The following is a 14,095-nucleotide window of genomic DNA, read 5'->3' as shown; positions in this document are numbered from 1 at the left end:
CCCTCTCCTAGAAAGGTGGCCACGGTTGGCACGGTGGGTCACGAAGGACGGGAGGGGCTCGCGGCCACAACCTCCTCGCTTGCTTTCCATTTTCCCCTGAGGAGCCGGTGCTCCCATCTCCCATCTCCTAAATCTGTAAATGTGGCGGTGGGCCCCGCGAGAGCCTGGCAAAGAAATATGGGGCTGGAGGTGGGTATGATCAATTGCAGGGGTCCTTCCTCTGCTTTAAAAAAAAAAAAAATGAGCGCACGAAGAATCCCAGCTTGATTTCCGGGCGGGTTCACAAGATGTGGCTTCGGATCCGTCTGCAGGGTAGGGTCGAAAAAGTCAAGATGGCAGCCATGATGGTAGGATCAAAGCGAGTCCCATTTTGTGTGTGCAAAAATGCACATTAAAAACTGGTGGCACTTTGACCCTACCATTATGGCTTCCATTTTGACTTTTTTGACTGCACCTTGCGGACACCCCCGCCTTCATATTGTGATCTGTAGGGTGCTCGGATAGGCCGAAAGGCGGGTCAGAAATGAAGATTTTGAAAAAGATGCAGGGTCCTCTCATGCCGGCTCGGGAGCTCTCCTCTTTCCCGATCGCCCCCCCCGAGGTCCAGCCTGGTCCGAGAGCGAGGGGGGAGGAGATGCGCGTCCCCCTCCCCTCCGGCCCCTCCTCGCCCTCTTCCTTAGTCAATCGGGCAGGGGCAGGGAATGCCAAGCCAAATAATTCCCTCCTTATCCAGTCTTCCTCTCCACTGGAGCAAAACTCAACCGGCATTATTCTAGCAAAAAACCCCCCCACCCTTTAAGTAAAGTGTGGAGCCCCTTCAGGACTGCCAGGAGAGGAGAAGAAATTCAACCCTAGTTACGTAAAGTTTGGGAAAGTTTGGGTGTGTAGATTTGGAGACGTTTCCCCCTCCTTCAAGCACTCTCCATATCCAAATGAGCATTGGGGAGAATCCCCCCTCCAAGACTCCCCCCAAAAGTCTTCCGGGAAACTTCCCAGGAGCAGAATCTGAGGAGTGGCGAGAGGCGCTCCTTCTGGGAAACGAAGCGCTTTGCTTCCCGGGGGCCGAATGCATGGGGAAGGCAGCGGGCAGGACCCTCTCCCCCAGGTCCGTGGCTCTCTTACCTTGCTTGCCAGGGGCCAAGGGGGCAGCCAAGCCGGCCACCGGCTTGCCCTGCAGCTCGGCCAGCGGCAGCCCGTTGCACGCCACCCTCTTCTGCTGGAGGACAGCATCTCTGGAAGGACCGAGCGGGCAGATGAAAAACAGAAGCCACAATGAGTCAGCGTGGAGGGGTGGGGGAGAGGAGAGCCAGGGTGAATCTTTCGCTTAGGGAAACCCCCCCAAGAAGTGGACGTTTTGGTTCTGGGATGGGATGGGATGGGAGACCATGGGGAGATCCCACGGCAGAAGGAGCGACTCGGAAGGCGAAAAAACATCCCAAAGGCAGCAAAGGAAACAATGGGGGTGTATTGGCTGAGTCACCGGGGGCCAAGCACAACCCGAGGCTTGACCTTCAGAGGAATCACAGCCCCAAGTAAGAAAGGCAGGAAGGCAACCTGGCCTAGTGGTTAGAGGCACCAGGCTAGAAACGGGCGAGTTCTAGTCCTGCCTCAGGCTGGGCGACTTTAACCAGTCCCCCTCACTCAGCCCAAGCTACCTCACAAGGTTGTTGTGGGAAAATGCGAGGCAGAACGTTACGTCCCTCACACCTGGAGCTGCGCAAATAAAGGTGGGGTACAAATGAAGTGGATGATCTGCACTCTGGGCCCGGCGGGGGCTCTTTTCCGGAAGGCGATGCTGAGCCCCACCTGAGTTTCCTCCCGGGTTGCTCACATCTGCTTCTTTTTGCCCTCAAGGGCTGCTGAGGGAGGGACGCTGCGCCGGTGCCAGTGGCCAGCGGGGAGGCTGCCCCTTTGCCCCCAGGGACCGCTGGGCCTTCCTTGGCAGCTCCCAGCGTGGGAGAGCGTGGCAGACCCCTTCCGTAGGGCTGCCACGAACGCCACAGAGGCGTGTGCCCCTCAGTCGCTACCAAATTGTCCCCGAGGCGAGGGAGGCTTTGTTTTCACCAACGGTGTCGTCGCGTTGCAGCTGCCTGACACCGAAGGCCGGCTCATGTGCAAGACACGCCGTTTGGTTTGGTTCTGGGACGGGACGGGACGGGAGAATGGATGAAGAAGGTGGAGGCAGGAGTGTCCGCAGAGGGCGGCCCAACAAGTCACGGGGGTGCAATTGACGGGACCCACCTAAAAAGCGGCGGAGCTTCAATCACCCCGTTGCGACCGCCATCTTGGCTCTTTGGACCTCAAGGCAAGAGGGCGCCTCGTGCGTCACCTGAGCGGGCCGTTTCTTGGCTTCTGATGTGGGGGCATTCCCTTCCCGCTCACCTGAGCAACCTGTCCGGGGAGTCGCGCCCTGATTTGAACCGGGAGCCATTCCTTCCCCCAGAAATCAGAGTGAAGAAGCTTAGCACGTGCTAAGCCACCGGAAATCGAACCAGGGTTAGCACTCACCAAGCTGGGCATGTGGTGTGAAAGCTGACTCTAGCCTAAGCTGGCTATGCTGGGTGAACACAGCCAGCGGATCATCTGAAGGGGAAGCAGGGAACCGGGAGTGGAAACCCAACGTTTCGATGGCTGGGAGATACAGCCATGGGACTGGTCTAAGTCAGACCATGGCGTTTGCTTTCTGAACGGGTGACCTGCAGGGTTAGTGCCCTGCAGAAAAGTTCAGAGGAGTTCGGCAAGAAAGCCAAGCCGGGCGCCACGGAAGAGGGTCTCCGGGCAGGGAGGATGACAGGAGCGATTCAGTTTTATTTTTGAAGGCTGGGTCCAAACAACACCTACAAACCCAACCAGGACGAACAAACGTAACTTCTGTGTTCATATCGTCTCAAACACCCAAAACAGATTAGGGCTTAATCTGGTTACGGAAATTAACAGTTGGGGTTTGCATAATACACTGAACCATAAACTAATGAAACAGGGCGCACTATGCATAAACCACATAAGCGTAACCGAGTTTAACCTGTTTAAGTATGGCTGGAAAGGGCAACCACATGAGAGCGAGTGAGACCCCAATTTAGTGTCCCAGTTGGGGGGAGGAATGTCCATTGTGTTCGACTGTCCATGCCATTGGAGACCACACCCTGCAGTGATTTACGTCATTTGGGTGAGGACCTCGTTACACAAACTAGATCACTTGCATGACAGCATCATTATGCGAATGATGTAAATTACCACGGAAATTTGATCCATCGCAAGCCGTGTCCATTGTCCTAAGGTCAGGTAGATCAAAGTTTCATGTAGTGACATTCAACGAAAGGCACAAGAGAAGGGTTGTCCCAAATGTTCAATAGTCTCCGTCGACTTTAGAAGAGCAAATGCCCAAGAAATGAGAGAACTGGTTAAGAATACAAGTTAATGGATGGACAAAAGGAGTACAGCTTTCCAGAAGACTTGGCCTTCTGTTCCAATGCCTACTTCAGCTAAAAAGGTGATACCAAATCCAGGGAGATGCCAGTCAGTTAAAGGGGTAGGACGGAGAAGCTGTGAGAAATGTGGAAAATGAAAAAGATTAAAAATTGCCTCCTCCAATCCAGCAGACAAAGTAGTAAAAGATGAAGAAAGAAGCCCACTAGGAATAAGATAATCAGAGATCTTTAAATAAATATGAAGCAAGAAACTTCTCGTCCATTGGGCGAGAAGACACGGAACATCTGTTATACAGAGATAAGAAATTGCTGAGAAACTAAATGAATTATTTGAATTGATCTTCACTGTGGGCACTCCGGGACAGATCTGCACTGGATTTTTCCTACAAGGGAATCTGAAGAATTGAGGCAACTGGAAATGTCAACCGATGAAACAGTTTGAAGAATTAAAAAAAAAGAAATCCACATATCCACCTAAGATTCTTTATGCGCTATCAGAAATAGGCAGTTTCTCCCGAAAACCAGCGTTTGTGTTCCAGGATTGGAAAATGGCCAACGTAATTCTAGTTTTTATAAAAGGCCTGATTGGTTACAGGAAACTTTTCCCATCTTATTTTAACATTTCTTCTGGGCAAAGTGGTGGACTAGATGATTAGAGTGAAATGTCACAGAGAGAAAATCATTTAATGTGTAGAAGAATGACCCAGAAGAACGTAAGAAAAATCCCAAAGGTGGATAGGGTCAACGGCCTACATTCTGGGTCATGTCCAGAGACAGGAAGGTGACGGCTTATTTCTATCCGGGTTCCCAGCTGCTGGCATTGAAGGAACCCTCCTTGCAATTCTGCAATTCAAGATCACAGGCACCCAAAAACCATCATTGCACAAAAGATATGAATTACTTAATTTACATCTCATTTGCATAACAATGTCACAGAGCATTACTGCTTTCCTGTGAGTCCTCTTGATCAAGACTAATAGCAGGATCCTCCAGGGCCTTGTCCAATCCTCCATCAAAACCATCTAAAACAGTGTTTCTCAAACGTGGCAACTTTAAGATGTGTGGACTTCAACTTCCAGAATTCCCCAGCCAGCCATGCTGGGGAATTCTGGGAGTTGAAGTCCACGCATCTTAAAGTTGCCACGTTTGAGAAACCCTGATCTTAATCAATGGCCTTTATCACTTTGGACTATTTTTATAATTTAATTTAGCTCCCATTCTTGACCCTTCATCTACCTTCATTTAGTTTCAAAGGATTCTAGCCATGGGAATGGGGGAGAGAAAGTCCTGCTTTGCAAAGTTTTATAGATTAGAGAGTGTTCACCAATTGGGGCCTATGGGATGCTATGCTATAGACGCACCAGTTAAATTGCTATAGACGCACCAGTTAAATAAATAGCAGAACCCCAAAACTGGGCACTGGCTTCCATCAACTCCATTAGTCCATGACACGCTCTGAAAACAAACTTTGTGACAAACCTGTCCCAACGATGTGATAATCACTCTGAATCATTAAATTTTCAGAGTCATTGGACAACCCCAAATTTGTTCTGTTTATTTATTACATTTCTGTAGCCCTGAAACTACCAAGGCTGACATCGGTTTGCAACTTGACATTCAATATGTGTAATATAATAGTTAAAACCTCTGACAAAAATGTGAATTCAAGGAATTTGTAAAAGCTGAACCTCATTATGTGAAGCGACAAGCCATTAAAATCAACGATCAGTAAAATCAGATAAAATAACAATGACAGTAACAAGGATGGTCACCCAAGGCTCTTTGGAGGGCTCATCTTTGTCACCTTCTGCAAAGCCACTGGGGTTGGAGACAGTCTTATTTGTACCACGTCCATGTCCTAATCTGAATGGAGCTTCCTCAACTCTCTAGACCAGGGTGTCTCAGCCTTAGCAACTTTAAGAGGTGTGGACTTCAACTCCCAGAATTCCCCAGCCAAACAGGAACCCACAGCCAGGCTGGACAGTCTAGCTTGGTGTCCAAGGGTGTCCACAGGAAGATGGTAGCCATAACTTTGTGGCCCATTTTTCTGGGTCTTGCACATGCAACATACATGTAAAATTGTTATGCTGTTTGTAAAATGGATTGCACTCTCCTGCAGATTATGGTTTTAAATTGTTTTAATGGCTTTTGTTATTGTTCTGGTTGTTTATTTGTATTTGTGTGTGTGTGTGTTTAACTGTGGGAGCCATCCAGAGCCACGTAGGTGAGATGGGCAACTATACCCATTGAACAAGCCAATAAATAAATTGTACAACTGTGGCTGCCATTTTGACTCTTCAAAATCACTTCAGATGTGGTCGCTGGTTGTAAAGAATCCCGCACCGTTGATTTTTAGCAGCTGCACCCAATCCTGAATAAGACCTTCTCCTCCTGCGAAGGTTGTAAATTACATACTCCACATCAGATGAATTTAGGACAAGCTGGCGTACGCAATAGTAGCTTACTTTGGAGCTACAATTTTGGAGAAATTTTCTAAAGGCTTTAGGGAATAAGCAGCGGAAGGTGTTCTCCGAGACAGACCATCCATCTTAAGGCTCCTCCGTTTTAATCTGCGCCAGGCTGGTGGACAGAAAGGCTATTAAAGGACGGGCGGAAGGCAACAGACTATCTTTGGGTAATCTTTGGGCATCTTAAACCATCAAACCAGCCTTTTGTCAACGATGGAGAAATGCAGCAGAGATAGAGAAGAGATGAATTCATAGCTCTCTAGGTCATTAAGCGGCAACCTAACACCCCGGGCATGATTGATATCGCTGTCCAAGATATCCAGTCAAACAACATCATTCACCGGCTCTGAACGGAAGCCTATTAATGTTTGCACCTCTCCAGGCGCCCTGCTGGACCCAAGATGACATTAGTCACGGGATTAGTTTGCAAGACGGGAAGGGATTTCTTCACAGATCCTTCCCTCCTCCTAGCGCTGGCTGATCAAACTGTCCAGGGCAGCATTCAGGGAGCATCCTGCCATCTGCTAAGAGTGGCGCTCCAAACTTTTGGCCGTGCTAGCTGAGAGTCTTGGAAGACGGGCCAGAACATTTGCAGGATCTGGGCTGAGGCAGGCTCAGAGTAGCACAGTATTATTCCGTTAAATCCAAGGCTGACTCTTGGTCTTCCTCCCGGTCAGGTGGATTCATCTCCTGCTTCACCCTGGCATAGGTGTTCAGGTGCCAGGCCTGCTTACCAGGCACATGAGTTATTTCCTCTTAATCTACTACCTCCACAAAGGGAAGCAAGGGCAGGCAGAAGAATGCTTCAGTGAAAGGGTCAGAAACAACAGGGAGTCCCAATTCAGCTAAAGAAGAGCTTTGCGAAAAGAGCGGCTGTTGGATCAAAGCAGAGCTTGGCGTGCACAAAATAGAGGGCAGGAAAACTGTAGAAAGCCTGGTGCCCCATGGAGTGGGGACACCAGAAGAGCACAAAACTAGAGACCTTTGGGATAAGGATGACGATTAGAAGCAGCCAATTCCAAGACAGGAAGCATCAGAACCACAGATTGATATCCCAAATGTTTTGACGGATGGTATGACTTGGGACCCCTTCATGGATCACTGCCTTGTCGTGGCGAAGGGGCTTGCGTAACTCAGTGAAGCCACGAGCTATACTGTGCAGGGCCACCCAAGACGGACAGGTCATGACAGAGAGTTCTGACAAAATGTGGTCCACTGGAGAAGGAAATGGCAATCCACATCCAGTATCCTTGCCAAGAAAACCCCATGGACAATGTTAAAAGGCTAAAAGATATGACGCCGGAAGATGAGCCCCTCAGGTCGGAAGGTGTCCAATATGCTACTGGGGAAGAGCGGAGGGCAATTCCAAGTAGCTCCAGAAAGAGTGAAGCGGCTGGGCCAAAGCCGAAAGGACGTTCAGCTGTGGATGTATCTGGAAGCGAAAAGAAGGTCCGATGCTGTAAAGAACAATATTGTATAGGTACCTGGAATGTAAGATCTATGAACCAAGGCAAGCTGGATGTGGTCAAACATGAGATGACAAGATTGAACGTCGACATCTTGGGAATCAGCGAACTGAAATGGACGGGAATGGGTGAATTTAATTCGGGTGACCATTATATCTACTACTGTGGGCAAGAAACCCTTAGAAGAAATGGAGTTGCACTCATAGTCAATAAGAGAGTGGGAAAGGCAGTAATGGGGTACAACCTCAAAAACGACAGAATGATCTCAGTGCGTATCCAAGGCAAACCATTCAACATCACAGTCATCCAAGTCTATGCCCCAACCACTGATGCCGAAGAAGCTGAAGTTGACCGCTTCTATGAAGACCTACAACACCTTCTAGAACTAGCACCAAAAAAAGATGTCCTTTTCATCATAGGGGATTGGAATGCTAAAGCAGGAAGTCAAGGAGTAATCGGAATAACAGGCAAGTTTGGCCTTGGAGTACAAAATGAAGCAGGGCAAAGGCTAATAGAGTTCTGTCAAGAGAACAAGCTAGTCATAGCAAACACTCTTTTCCAACAACACAAGAGACGACTCTACACATGGACATCACCAGATGGTCAATACCGAAACCAGATTGATTATATACTTTGCAGCCAAAGATGGAGAAGCTCTATACAGACAGCAAAAACAAGACCAGGAGCTGACTGTGGCTCAGATCATGAGCTTCTTACTGCAAAATTTAGGCTTACATTGAAGAATGTAGGGAAAACCACTAGACCACTCAGGTATGACTTAGATCATATTCCTTGTGAGTACACAGTGAAGGTGATGAATAGATTTAGAGGATTAGATTTGGTAGACAGAGCGCCTGAAGAACTATGGACGGAGGTCCGTAACATTGTACAGGAGGCAGCAACTAAAACCATCCCAAGGAAAAAGAAATGCAAGAAAGCAAAATGGCCGTCTGATGAGGCATTACAAATGGCTGTGGAAAGAAGGAATGCGAAAAGCAAGGGTGAAAGGGAAAGATATAAGCAACTGAATGCAGATTTCCAGAGAATAGCAAGGAGAGATAAGAAGGCCTTCTTAAATGAACAATGCAAAGAAATCAAGGAAAACAATAGAATGGGGAAGACTAGAGATCTCTTCAAGAAAATTGGAGATATGAAAGGGACGTTTAGTGCAAAGATGGGCATGATAAAGGACAAAAAAGGCAGGGACCTAACAGAAGCAGAAGAGATTAAGAAGAGGTGGCAAGAATACACAAAAGGGCTATACAAGAAAGATCTTATTGTCCGTGATGTCCACGCTGGTGTGGTCACTGACCTTGAGCCAGACACCCTAGATAGCGAAGTCAAGTGGGCCTTAGGAAGCATTGCTAACAACAAAGCTAGTGGAGATGACAGTATTCCAGCTGAGTTATTTAAAATACTAAAAGATGATGCTGTTAAAGTGCTGCACTCAATATGCCAGCAAGTTGGGAAAACGCAACAGTGGCCACGGGATTGGAAAAGGTCAGTTTACATTCCAATTCCAAAGAAGGGCAATGCCAAAGAATGCTCAAACTATCGCACAATTGCACTCATTTCACATGCTAGCAAGGTTATGCTCAAAATCCTACAAGCTAGGCTTCAGCAGTACGTGAACCAAGAACTACCGGATGTACAAGCTGGGTTTCGAAGAGGCAGAGGAACTAGAGATCAAATCGCCAACATTCGCTGGATCATGGAGAAAGCACGAGAGTTCCAGAAAAACATCTACTTCTGCTTCATTGACTATGCAAAAGCCTTTGATTGTGTGGATCACAACAAACTGTGGCAAGTTCTTAAAGAGATGGGAGTACCAGACCACCTTACCTGTCTCCTGAGAAATCTGTATGCGGGCCAAGAAGCAACAGTTAGAACCGGTCATGGAACAACTGATTGGTTCAAAATAGGGAAAGGAGTACGACAAGGCTGTATACTGTCACCCTGCTTATTTAACCTATATGCAGAGTACATCATGAGAAATGCCAGGCTGGAAGAATCACAAGCCGGAATTAAGATTGCAGGGAGAATCATCAACAACCTCAGATATGCAGACGATACCACCCTCATGGCAGAAAGTGAAGAAGAACTAAAGAGCCTCTTGATGAGGGTGAAAGAGGAGAGTGCGAAAGCTGGCTTGAAACTCAACATTAAAAAAACTAAGATCATGGCATCTGGACCCATCAATTCCTGGTAAATAGAAGGGGTAGAAATGGAAGCAGTAACAGACTTCATTTATTTGGGCTCCAAGATCACCACAGACGGAGACTGCAGCCATGAAATTAAAAGACGCTTGCTCCTTGGGAGGAAAGCTATGGCAAACCTAGACAGCATATTAAAAAGCAGAGACGTCACCTTGCTGACAAAGATCCGCATAGTCAAAGCTATGGTTTTTCCAGTAGTAATGTATGGCTGTGAGAGCTGGACCATAAAGAAGGCCGAGCGCCGAAGAATTGATGCCTTTGAACTGTGGTGCTGGAGAAGACTCTTGAGAGTCCCCTGGACTGCTAGGAGGTCAAACCAGTCAATCTTAAAGGAAATCAACCCTGATTGCTCATTGGAAGGACTGATAATGAAGCTCAAGCTCAGATACTTTGGTCACCTAATGCGAAGAGAGATCTCTTTGAAGAAGACCCTGATGCTGGGAAAGATGGAAGGCAAAAGGAGAAGAGGACGGCAAAGGATGAGATGGTTAGATAGCATCACTGAAGCAATGAGCATGAAACTGAGCAAACTCAGGGAGGCAGAGAAGGACAGGAAGGCCTGGCGCAATATGGTTCATGGGGTCACGAAGAGTCGGACATGACTTAACGACTAAACAACAACAAATGACTTGGGAGGGCTTTGGAGATACTTCTGGAGATGTTTCCAAAGTATTGGACTTCAACTTCCACAATTCCCCACCTGTGCTGGGTGGGAGATTATGGGAGTTGAAGGCCAACCTATTTGGAGGGCACCAAGTCAGAGAAGGCTGATCTGCACAAATGCCAAGTGATTTGTACAGCACCCTTTGCAAGTTTTTGCCACTTAAACACTTTCCTGGGTGACTACAAATGCAGCTTTTGATGCCCGCAGGCAGAAGATGTAGGCTAACAGGAAGGTGCCTTTGGAACAAGGGTCCCCTGAACTTTGTCTTTGCTCTTCCTAAAGCTCCTATCCTGAGGTTTTCATGCCAGGGGTAGTGAGGAAGGGAAAAAAAGGGGGAAGGAGAAACATAGTCCAGCTTCTGTCAACAGTGCTGATATAAGCCAGGGCTGCCACTGATGGATGTTGCATGAAAGATGAAGCCATAAAATAGAATACAGCAAGAGATCAAAAGGGCTGCATGAATCAAGTTTGCAGAAAATATCCTGATTCACACTGGCCTCTGTGATGTCTCATTCTGTGCGTGAGTGCTATCGCCACAACCTGGATAGGATTTCATTTTCCTTCTCTTTTCTATCCAGGGTATCCATCAGCAAAAAATGGTCTCTGAATATTGCTGCTCCCAGGAACCAAGCACCAGTTGTCACTGGTGACATGAAAGCAAAGCAGGACTCCAAAGAGCAAAATCTGAAATGCTGCAAAGGTGGAGAACAAGTGAGTAGAATCTCAACCCTGGGAACCCTGATAAGGTGGCTGTCCAGTATGTTTGCAGGAGCTGATTGATTGATTATGTGCCATCAAATCGTTGTCAGCTCTTAGCAACCACCTAGATAGATTTTCTCCATGACAATCTGTCCTTAACATGGTCCTTCAGGTCTTCCAATGGTGCCCCCATCGCCACTGTGACTGAGTCCCCCCCACCCTGTTGCTGGTTGTCCTCTTCTTCTCCAGCTTTCCCAGCATCAGAGCCTGCTCCACAGAGCTGGGTCTTTGCATTGATTGATTGATTGATTACATGCCATCAAGTTGGTGTTGAATCTTAAAGACCATGTAGACAGATTTTTTCCAGGACAATCTGTCCCCAACCTGATCTTTCAGGTCTTCCAATGGTGCCCCTGTTGCCACTGTACCTTGGATCCCTCCACCTCGCTGCTGGTCATCCTCTTCTTCTCCTCCTTCCTTCCAGCTTTCCCAGCATCAGAGCCTCCTCCAGAGAGCTGGGTCTTCGCATCGTGTGTCCAAAGGAGGCTAATTTGAGCCTGGTCCTTCGTGCCATGAGTGAGAACTCTGGGTTGATTTGTTCGAGGATCCCTCGGTTTGTTTTCTTGGCTGTCCATGGTCTTCTCAGAGCCCACAGTATCTGCCCAGAGTCATCCTCTGGGAGAGATGAGCAGCATATAAATTTAATAATGAATTTTAAAACATTCTCAGGGGTCTTCTCCAACACCAAAGCTCAAAAGCATTTGCTGCAATTACCTGTGAATTAAAAGCCTGGTGACTGTCAGGATATTTCACATACTCACTAAGGGGAATCATTCCCCAGCATTCCTACACCTGACACATTAAGATGGGTTGGACTACATCATTTCCAGCCAATACAAACAGGTCCTGGAAATCTTGAAGACCACCTTCTCCAAAGTGAATCTGCCCGTCCAGCCCGATCAGGGAGGGAAGGCTTGCTGAGGGCCCCATTTCCCAGGGATTTCCACCTCCGCAGCCCTCTAACTGAGCCTTCTCAGTGTTGGTCCTCTCTATGGGACAGCTTGTCCTGCAAGGCCACCTGCTTGCTGAGTTTTTGCAGGTCTGTTAGAAGTTGGCTGTTCGATGAAGCATTTGCAGGATGTTAAGCTCTGACCTGCCCCAGTGGGTGGCTCTGGTGTTGCTTTCTTTAGAGCTTAATGTAACTTTTAGTCCTTTAAAACAGGGTTCCTCAACCTTGGCAACTTCAAGATGGGTGGACTTCAACTCCCAGAATTCCCCAGCCAGCAAGGCTGGCTGGGGGATTCTGGGAGTTGAAGTCCACCCGTCTTAAAGTTGCCATGGTTGAGGAACGCTGCTTTAAAAAATATACATATATGCTTGTTCACTGCTCAATGTCTGGGAATGTGCCAGCAGCCTGCAAACAGCAGTAAATAAATGAATAGTCCTATGGAATTGGAGAGGACCAAGACTGCACCACAGAATGGAGACCCAACAGAAGAACCCTTTGCTTGGAAGGGAAATGGGGTCAACGTCCAGGTGTTCCTGTTTTCCAGCTTCTCAAAACAGCCCCAGGGATCTTGTCTGTTGAGTCTCCAAGTGCCTGAATCTGGCAAAGTGGTTCTTTCGGGTAGGATCCTGAGAGCTGATCTCAAGAAGGGCTTTGGGGGTTTTTTGGCCAATAAAGATCAACTCTTGGTCTTCACACTTGCAGAGATGAGCTGGAAACGAAGACATTTCTTCCAGGAGGATCCCTTCTGAATTATGCATTCTGTGTTTAGGGAAGAGGCAAGGAAACTTCCAGGCTTCCATTGTGATCCATCAGAACAGGGGTGTCCACTGGGGGGGAGGTCAAAAAGTCAAGATGGCAGCCACAATCATGCAGTTGAATGCCCACTTCACCCCCATCACAGTACACGTAAACAAGGGCAGGGTTTTGATGGTTATGGCTGCCATCTTGAATTTTTTGACCTCCTCCTTACAGTCTGAGGTTGATGGGAGGCTCACAACTCATGCTCCTGCTTCTGTTCTCCAGCAAGTGTGATCAGAAAAATGCTGTGTTTAATAGTCAAGTTTCCAGGACATCTGGGGGGGTGGGGGGAGGCGGTCAAAGAAGTCAAGAGGGGAGCCTCTCTCGCACAATGGAAGACCTGCCCCTTTTTTACATAAAGCACATCCTTGGGGAGTCCTATGGGCCACCAAAAGCTCTCCTTTGTGACCCCTGATTAAAAGATCCGGCGGATATTATGGCTATTATTACTTACTCTGTACTTCTAAACATTAAAAATGTGTATTTATATAATGCAATTATTGTGACTAGTTTGTGAAACAGCAGACAGGTTATAAAAAGGAGGACATCTTCCAAATTAATGCCTCGTTCATCTCTATGTCGTTGGCCTTCCTAACAAGGGAGGAAACGTATTCCCGCCAGGGAAATAAATCTGTGGCAAAGTCTGGCCTTTGCATATATCCCACGGATAAGCTTTTATATGACAGGGAGAGAAAACCCCAGCTGCTAACCACAGAGGTTCAGATCTCATTCGTCAGGTCTCAGAAACTAATACAGTTTGGATTTCTTTTATTTATAATTCAAATGCCTGGACCTCCAGAGCAATGCTGCGATTTTGTTTTACAAAAAGGAAAAATAGAGGACTTTTATTATTATTATTATTATTCAGAACAGAAAGCTGAAGCGTCCATTGCTTCAGGAGGTGAGTTTTTACAGAACTCTTTGAACAATGTCATGTTTGCAATATAATATAATCATGCAAATTAGCAGAGGAATCCTTTTCTCTCTTGTATTCTCCAAGCTCAGCTCGCCAGCGGCCAGGAGGGAGAGAGAACGACGCATTTGATTCTGCGCAGGTCCTCATACTTCTTATTAAATCCATTATGTCCTACATCAGACTGGAAACCTTTGCAAGCCCACAAGGAAAATGTATATCCTTTGGGGCAGGGGGTCTCTTTGCATCTCCTAATGTTTTTTATTTTATGTGCCTGTTTTCTATGCCTGTTTTCATCTGATTTCCCCAATTCAATACTGTATGTATGCCGTTTCTCTGAAGGATGCATTCTGTGTGTTTCTCCTGATGTGTTAATTCCTGTAGGTACTTATAACTGGACATGACATCCCATCAAGTGCCAGTATGGGTACATA

The 14,095-nt window shown here is 47.3% G+C and overlaps 1 protein-coding gene across 2 annotated transcripts in view; it reads right to left on the bottom strand.

Moving 5' to 3' along the window:
- PDE2A (phosphodiesterase 2A) overlaps positions 1-14,095 on the bottom strand; it is a 221,221-nt gene that overhangs the window by 48,890 nt on the left and 158,236 nt on the right. For both annotated transcript variants that reach the window (XM_088140403.1, XM_088140404.1), the window contains exon 4: positions 1,123-1,232. In XM_088140403.1, the coding sequence (XP_087996529.1) occupies positions 1,123-1,232 (110 nt within the window). The remainder of the gene's footprint in view (positions 1-1,122; positions 1,233-14,095) is intronic.

Source organism: Python bivittatus, unplaced genomic scaffold, assembly GCF_059951505.1.
Source record: "Python bivittatus isolate LINGU-HERP-01145 unplaced genomic scaffold, Pbiv_v1 ctg000340_np1212, whole genome shotgun sequence".
Taxonomy (NCBI): Eukaryota; Metazoa; Chordata; class Lepidosauria; order Squamata; family Pythonidae; genus Python; species Python bivittatus.
Note: the sequence above shows the minus strand (reverse complement) of the source record. Positions and strands in the feature narration are given on the sequence as shown.